General features: G+C 33.5%; 1 protein-coding gene across 1 annotated transcript; it reads left to right on the top strand.

The window, feature by feature from the left end:
- Positions 1 to 6,814: 6,814 nt before the first annotated feature.
- On the top strand, positions 6,815 to 7,785 carry LOC140817987 (uncharacterized). Its single transcript, XM_073177783.1, has 2 exons — positions 6,815 to 7,657; positions 7,762 to 7,785. The coding sequence occupies exons 1-2, from the start codon at positions 6,815 to 6,817 to the stop codon at positions 7,783 to 7,785; spliced, it is 867 nt and encodes a 288-aa protein (XP_073033884.1).
- Positions 7,786 to 9,323: the final 1,538 nt, after the last annotated feature.

The following is a 9,323-nucleotide window of genomic DNA, read 5'->3' as shown; positions in this document are numbered from 1 at the left end:
TTCACACTGTTTCTTGGGCACAACTTAATATTCATAATAAACCTGTGGGCTTGTTGAATATCAATAATTATTATGACAGTTTGTTGACATTTCTTGATAAAGCTGTGGAACAGAATTTCATTTCAGAAAATTCACGACGGATGCTCATCTGTGCTTCAACTGCCGACCAATTAATTGATGATTTGAAAGCTTTTGTTCATAAGCCTGATCCGATGATAACAAATATCAATTGGTCGCAATCAAGCAGTAAGAAAAGAAAATTGGATCATTGATTCAAAAGTCGTGGATTGGTTTGCGTTTGTTTCAGTTTGTTATCTTCAATAAAATTCCAGGTGATATCTCTTTCATTATGTACTCTTTATTAATAGTTATTTTGACATTAGGGACAATGTCATATTCTGATTGAGGGGGAACAAATTTTAAAAAAAAATAAAAAATTTAAAAAAAAATTATTTTAAAATAAAATCATGTTTATTGTTTGTATCTTAGTAATTTTTGCAAAAATGTCATACATTATATATTTGAAAGATTTAAATTAGAACATGCATTAATCTATTTAAGAATGTTTAAATTTTTATTTGAAAAAAAGGTCAATTTTAATATTTTGGTCAATATAAAAATATGATTTATGAAATCTTTTTGAGTGATTAACCATTGTGACAAAATCAGGTATCAAAGTATATGGCCCAAGATATACCTTATAAGAGTGCCTAAAATTTTAAACTCACACATATTTTGTGAGTGAATGGAGAGGACTGAGAAAACAGCTTTCGAGCCTTTATTGATCATGAGAGAGACTATCTATTGTTTAGATCTTGAGTTCTTATTTTGAAAAAAAAAATTGATATTTCCTGAAAAAAAAAAGAGAAAAATACAAAAAGAAAGATATTGAAGATCTATGTAATTTTTAAGTTATATGCTACGACCCATATATCTCTCATAAAAAAAAAGAAAGAAAGAAAGAAAGAAATTTATTGTACAAATTAAATAAATATGTGGCCAAGATGCATAAACTTAATTTGATTCAATGATGTTATGAAAAAAAAAATATCAGGAAAAAATATATAATAAGAACAACTAGATTTTGAATCAATGGATTTTCTATCTTTTGATTAGTTTGGCTCGTTTGTCTGTCTGCATTCTGTAAACCATTTTTCTGAGCATTTATCTGTATTCCAACTCCATGAGAGAAATCGTTGCCATAAATTGAAACATTTATTAACCTGTGAGGATATGGAGTTGAGACTCTTACTAGGAATTTCTGAAGGCCGTGTACATTTAACTACCTGAAATAAGCTTTGAATTGGTCATCTCAAATTATTTCATAAATTATAATTATGATGATCTTGATATAACTTTGACAGTTTTCAAATTTAATTTAAACACTTAGATAGTTTTGATTACATTTCTATTTAAATTAATCAATATGTTTTGTATTGCTATTAACGCTTAAATTGTTAGGGACTAGCAATAAGCTGGTTGGGGAGTGTGATAAAGATAAAAAATTGTATATTAATTAAATGTTTTATAATATAAATATATAGTTTTATTTTATTAAATTTTTAAATATTATATGTTTTATAATAAATTGTATAAAATATAAGTTGTTGTGTAATTATAAGTTTTTACTATTTTTTACAGGTTCGATAAAACAAGGATAATCTTGGCGTTGCAAATGGGATTTAGATGATTCTTGGACCTGTAGAAAGTTGATTATAATATCTACAATATTGTTGACAAGCATGAGATAAAAATCCTCTCACAATTGGGATCAAATTAAGCAACAAATAAAGTTACCAAAGGAGTGGCAGTTTTACCATGCTCTAGTATTTTGACCATATCTCTCAAATTACTTGGTCAAATGAGTTTAAAAAAATACCACAACTAGACAACTCAATTATCCACATGTTTCTTTTTATGTGAAGAAGCAAATTCGGAGAAGAAGATTTTCAAAAGTGATGTGTAATATAATATTAATTTCTTGGAACACCAATGAAGACTTATGTGTAAAAAATAATATTTTATTTGTGATTGTCTCCCCAAATTTAGCTATAAATAGGGGTGCATTGTAATGTATTGAGATATCCCTCATTCTATGAAAAAACCTTTGAGTTCATAATATTTCTCTCTATATTTTTCTTTTATTTCTTCATTTAAATATAATTAGCATGTTAATTTCATATTCAAAGTTTTACACTTTGAATAATGAATAGCTAACTTCCTAAAGTTGAGATGATAAGGTGAAGCTCTTGGTATGATAATAAGGTTATTAAAAGGTAAGAATCTATGTTTTATATTATTTAATCATTATTTATTGTTTATGTTATATTTATTTCTTTAAGCATTTTTATACCATATTTATAAGTGGGAGTTTTGATTTATTGTTGCTATATGTTACACTAAATTCTTGGAACCATTTAAATGTTAGTTTGGTATTACCATCCATTTAAAATGGATGCCTTGATTTATTATATATAAATATATTATAATATTAAATTCTTGGAACCATTTAAATGTTAGTTTGTTTTTACCAACCATTTAACTTGGATTCCTTGATTTATTATATATGAATATATCATAGTAATAATTTATTGGTACAATTTAAATGTTTGTTTGGTTTTACCAACCATTTAAAGTGGGAACCTTGATTTAGTGTTTACAAATATATATAGCACAATAAATGTAACGCCCCGAAAATTTAAAAGGTCCACGCGAACCAAATGCATGCAACTATTAAATTCTCTTGTATTTTAATTAATTGTTTTAATTGAATTAATTAATTATGCTGTACATAATTGCATGTCTAAAATATATTTTTCTACATTGTTGCATTAAAATGTATTTTTAAAGGTTATTCGAGTTGCGATCGAGGAACGGAGACCGAGGGCTGAAAAATAAAAAATGATTTTTAATAAATAATTGTTTTTAATTATTAAAAAATGGGTGATGCATTTTTCTTATTTTTGAAAATATGGGGTTTTTAGGTGATTTTATACGCGATGACGTAATTTTTATCGGTGTTGGTTTTTCAACAAAAATGCGAACGTTTTGGCAATCCGGCTATTTAATTCACAAACTTATTTTTACCAAAACTATTTTAATATTTTAATTAAATCTTAATTAAAGATTAATGGGCCTAATTTGTATGCTTAATGGGCCTAAGCCTTGTTTGTAAGAATATGATTTATTATTATTAATTATTAGTATTAGTATTATATTTATTAGGTATTATAAAGTGCAAAACATTGAAAAACATGAAGTGCAAAACATTGAAAAACATGAGTGCAAAACATTGAAAAAAAAACATGAGTGCAAAACATTGACAAAACATGAGTGCAAAACATTGAAAATCAAATGTGCCAAAATTGACTAAAATAAATAAAATATATTAAAGTATGCATCAAATTGTGGAAATTATTTTAAAATCTTGCCTATAAATAGATGTATTGAGTTTGAGAGAAATCACACCAAAACCTTTCCATCTAGAGCAAGCTTGAAGTTTGAAATCATCAATCTTTCTTGAAGTGAAATTTAGGAGCAATAATTCTGTTATACTTCTGAAAATTCGTTCCATCACTTCCGACCTCAGAATCCGATCTTCACCGTTCATAATACACTTTCATATGTTTTAAACATCATATCAAAATTTCAGCCTCATCCATACGGTCAAACTTTGTGAAACCCTTCGGCAAGAAAACTGCTCGGATTTCAAACGAGTTTAGCTAATTTACGGATTTTCGGACGATAAATTCCAGCTTGTTTCTTCCATAATTTAGGAGCACCTTTCAGTAAGTGGGCTTATGTTTTAAAGTATTTAAGTATGTTTTCGAAAATTCGATCGACATGATATATTCCTTCGATTTGATATATGAATATTTTGTTTCAATATATTGTTAAGCATGTTTAAATCAATTTCAAGTGCATGTTCTTTTCGTTTCAAAATTATGTTGTCTTTGTTTCATGTTATATTCTAATATATATTCTTAAACACCAAATTGGTGTATTCTAAGAATTATGTTTAAAGGCACTGTTATGATTCAAGCTAGAAATGGTAAAAAGGAAAATTTTCCTAAAACATGATAAGATATGACAAGTTTATGGCCCTGATGCGGTGGGTAATAATAACCGATATATGGCCTCACCCCTTAGAGGAATTACATATAGGGGACTGATCAGTAACACCATGGATAATAAGATGAAATAACAGTGCAATACGAATAATTTATGTCTATATGCATATGCTAAGTTATGTTTGCTCATTGTTAATATCATATCTTGATATGAATAATTATTGTGACATGAAATTCATTTAATATTTACATAAATATATATAAGTTATGTCGTATCTATCATTTTATTGTTCCGACGTTTGTTGAGACACGGAAAATTTCGAATGGTTAAAGATCTATATATGTATATCCTTGTGTTATTGTGATCGATCGGCCCCCACTTGCTGAGTATTTCACAAAATACTCACCCTTACACCTCTCACTCCCAGATAAGAATGAAAAACAAGTTGAAGAAGAAGAGCAAATGCATTTCTGGGGATGGTAACGAGGTTTCAGTTGATCAAGACATACTTTGGAATTTGACTATCTTTTATTTCTACGTTGTTCGCTTCCGCACTCATTTATTAAGTTGATTATGTTGTAAAGACAATGTATGTTTTATGAAAAGACTGGTTTGGTTGTATACTGTACTACGAGGCTTGTTGATTTACGATTGAATAATTGTAAAACAACGCCGGATGTCAACTCACCCCGGTATCGGGACGTGACATTTAAGTGGTATCAGAGCCCTCCAGGTTCATAATCCGGCTGGGAAATTGCCATAGGAAATTTGACAAAGTCAGTTTTTGGCAAGACCCTAGCGACTTCCTACCAATGAACAATATTCACTGTTCTTATCGTGACATCTGAAAATCACCATATTCTATTGTTGAAGCATCCAAAATCACGTTTTGCCGTTTTTGGTAATAATCGTGAATATCATAAACTCCTTGTTCTAAGCCTTTCCATTGGTTTTATTTCAGGAAATGGCTTCCCGTACTCGTGCTGAAATACCCAAACGTATGCGTGAACTCGCTCTTAGTAACCACGAGATTGCGATGGCAAACCTTAGAGCTCAACTTTATGAAGAGCAACAAAAACACCAAGAGCAATTGTTGGCCAAAGATTTGGCATATGAAAACTTGAAAAAGGAAAAACAAGAGTTAGAAGAGATCAAAGACCATTTTCAGGCTGACGTACAAAGGTTTGCTTACTATCTCAACTCAGAAGAGAAAAATCACGAAATGACCAAAAATAAACTAGAGGCTTCCCAAACAAAAGTCCTTGAATTGAACAAAGAACACCAACAAATGCTAGAAGAATCCCAAGCACTCCAGTCTCAAATTCAACAAAGTATACTGATGGAAAATCAACGTCGTCAGCAAGATGAGGCAACCATTCAAGAACTACAGAATTCAGTGCACAATTTGACTATGCAAAATGAACAATTACAGAATTATGTTCATCATCTTGAGGATGCCATCATTATGGCATTGGAGCCGGAAGTAGAACCGGTAGAAGAACAGATGGAAGATGAAGTATTAGGAGATGGCGAGGTTTTAGATGATTGAGTATTTAGTGTCGTGACTATTTGTAATAAGGATTGATAATCCATTTCCTTTCTTTTACTTCTTATCATTACACTTCTGAAAACTTTGATTTGTATTGCTTTTCCTTCTCATTGGAATCAATAAAAAGTTTATTTGATCTATTCCTTGATTATTTCATATTTGAGTTAATCTTCAATATTTTTGTACATAATTATTCAAACATCTTAGAAATTCTCATGCGTGTAGGAAATGGCAGAGAGACCCTATCGTAGCAACCGCAACCCGCGATATGCCAATCGCAACAATGATTGCAACAACAATAACAACGAAGATACACCACCAGCAGCAAGAGTTGGCCTTAGCAGAGAAGATTTAATGGCCATAGCAACCATTGTGGCAACAACCATCCAAGGAATGAGCCATGTAAATACCAACACTAATCAGCCACCACCACCTCCACCACCGAATGGAATCAAACACCATTATGAATCTCTTCGGAGGAATCGAGTCCCAACGTTTGACGGCAACCCTGACCCAGAAGTTGGTCAAGGCTGGCTCAAGAATATTGAGACACAACTCCAATTGCTTGAAGTGCCAAATGAACTAAAAGTGACTGTGGTGACACCATTCCTAGAAGAAAAGGCGGCCAAATGGTGGGAGACAATCTCAGCAAATATGACAGAAGTCGGACCAATCACATGGCAAAGATTTCGAGAAGCATTCTTGAAACAATACTATCCACCAGAGTTGAGATTAAAATTGTTGAGTGAATTTGAGAATTTTACTCAAACCCCGGATATGTCTGTTGTGGAGTACACTTCTAAATTCAACTCCCTTGGAACCTATGCTCCTGCCATCATGGCAGATGATATCCTGAAGATGCATCGTTTCAAACGTGGTCTGAACAGCCGTATCCAATCAGCTCTGGCAGTTTACCAACCCACAGGTTTTGATGATTTAATGGGAGCAGCCATTAGAGCTGAGACTGATATCAAGCGCCGAGAAGATGAAAATAAAAATAAACGACCTCTCACTGGACAATCTTTTCAAGGTAAACAACCAGTTAAAAGGTCAAACCAATCAAGTGGACCATTCAAGGGAACTCCTTCCAATTCAACTACGACATTCTCAAGCATAAAACCGTGTCCATTATGCAACTACCGACACATTGGAGAATGTCGAAGGAACACTGGTGCTTGCTTCAATTGTGGGAAGATGGGACATCGAATTGCTAATTGTCCTGAACCATTAAAGAAAATGACATGGTCAAACACTAATGATACCCCCAACAAGCCAAAGGAGAATAAGACCAATGCTCGTATGTTTGCCATAACTCAAGAAGAGGCAGATGATGCAAACGATGTCGTGGCAGGTACCATTATAATCAATAAAATTTCAGCTTATGTGTTGTTTGACTGTGGTGCCACTCATTCATTTATTTCTAAGAGATTCACTAAGAAGTTAGGGCTTATACCAGAGATACTTGTTGAACCTTTTAGAATTGCTACTCCCACCAGTAAAACAATTGAAACACATAAGATACATCGGAACTGCATAGTATATATCAATGAACACACATTCAACGCTGAATTGATTCAAGTTAACATGGTGGAGTTCGACGTTATTCTGGGAATGGATTGGTTATCCAAGAGTCATGCAATAGTAGATTGTCGGCATAAGATTATCAAACTCCGAACTCCAAGCCAAAAAGAAATCACATACCATGGCAAGGCTAAGAAACGTAAATCCCTCCTTTCTGCATCTCAAACCTGGAAAGCCATGAAGTCTGGAGAAATAGTTTATCTAGCAATGGTAAACGAAGTAAAAGAAGGAGTCGAGCTCAAGATAGAAGATATTCCAGTGGTACAAGAATTTTCGGATGTCTTTCCAGAAGAGCTACCTGGAATGGTTCCGGACCGTGAGATAGAATTCGAGATTAACTTGGTACCAGGTGCCACACCAATATCAAAGGCACCCTATCGAATGGCTCCAGCAGAACTCAATGAACTAAAAGAACAACTTCAAGAGTTGTTAGACAAGAAACAAATCAGACCAAGTGTCTCTCCTTGGGGAGCTCCAGTCTTATTTGTAAAGAAAAAGGATGGAAGTATGAGATTGTGTATCGATTATAGAGAACTCAACAAGATCACAATCAAAAACAGATATCCTCTTCCAAGGATAGATGATCTTTTCGATCAACTCAAAGGAGCCACAATATTTTCCAAGCTTGATTTGAGGACAGGATATCATCAACTGAAGGTCAAACCAGAAGACGTTCCAAAGACAGCTTTCAGAACAAGATATGGTCATTATGAGTTTACGGTAATGCCATTTGGATTGACAAATGCTCCAGCAGCTTTCATGGATCTCATGAACAGAGTATTCAAGCCATTTCTCGACAAATTTGTAGTGGTATTTATCGATGACATTCTCGTATATTCCCCAAGTGAAGAGGATCACAAAGAACATCTTCACCTGACTCTTCAGATGTTAAGAGAAAAAGAGTTATACGCGAAATTCAAGAAATGCGAATTCTGGCTAAAAAGTGTGACTTTCTTAGGCCATATCATTTCAAAAGAAGGAGTATCTGTGGACCCTAAAAAAGTGGAAGCAATCACTGGCTGGCCGATACCTAAGACAGTAACTGAAATTCGAAGCTTTCTAGGATTGGCAGGTTACTATCGAAAATTTGTTGAAGGTTTCTCTTCAATAGCTACGCCTCTTACAAAACTTACACAAAAGAACTCAAAATTTAACTGGAGTGAGGAATGTGAAAAGAGCTTCCAAACGCTCAAGGAAAAACTTGCATCTACACCAGTATTGGTTCTACCCACTGAGGACAAAAGCTTTACCATTTACAGTGACGCATCAAAAGAGGGTTTAGGATGCGTACTCATGCAAGAAGGAAGAGTAATCGCATATGCATCAAGACAATTGAAGCCGTACGAGAAAAATTATCCTACTCACGACCTCGAACTAGCTGCGGTAGTTTTTGCCTTAAAAATTTGGAGGCATTATCTTTACGGCGCCAAATGCGAGATCTTCACAGATCATCAAAGTCTTAAGTATTTGTTCACACAAAAAGAATTGAACATGAGGCAGAGAAGATGGATTGAATTGTTAAAAGATTATGATTTAACAATAAGCTATCATCCGGGCAAGGCAAATAAGGTAGCTGATGCTTTAAGTAGGAAAAACATGGGTAAAGTGATCCTAGCTTCACTTTCTGCACAACCATGCCTTCAAGAAACAATCAAGTTAAGACAAAATCAAGATCCTACTTTGACAAAACTTAAAGAACAAGTCAAAGAAAAGAAGTCACAAGATCTTCATATAGACGAGAAGGGAGTTCTGTGGATGAAAGGACGATTGTGTGTACCAAACATCGAGAATCTTCGACAGGAAGTAATGTCTGAAGCACATAAATCAAAATTTTCGGTCCACCCCGGCAGTACAAAAATGTACAGAGATTTAAAGAAAAATTTCTGGTGGAGCGGAATGAAGAAGGATGTAGCAGAATACATCTCTAGATGCCAGGTCTGTCAACAAGTTAAAGCTGAACATCAACGGCCTGGAGGACTTCTTCAACCCTTGGAAATTCCAGAATGGAAATGGGAACATATTTCTATGGATTTTGTAGTAGGTTTACCCAAGTCTAGGCAAAGTCATAATGGAATATGGGTAATCGTAGATAGACTCACAAAATCTGCACATTTTCTACCTG

The sequence above is a fragment of the Primulina eburnea genome, chromosome 17 (genome assembly GCF_022965805.1).
Source record: "Primulina eburnea isolate SZY01 chromosome 17, ASM2296580v1, whole genome shotgun sequence".
NCBI lineage: Eukaryota > Viridiplantae > Streptophyta > Magnoliopsida > Lamiales > Gesneriaceae > Primulina > Primulina eburnea.
Note: the sequence above shows the minus strand (reverse complement) of the source record. Positions and strands in the feature narration are given on the sequence as shown.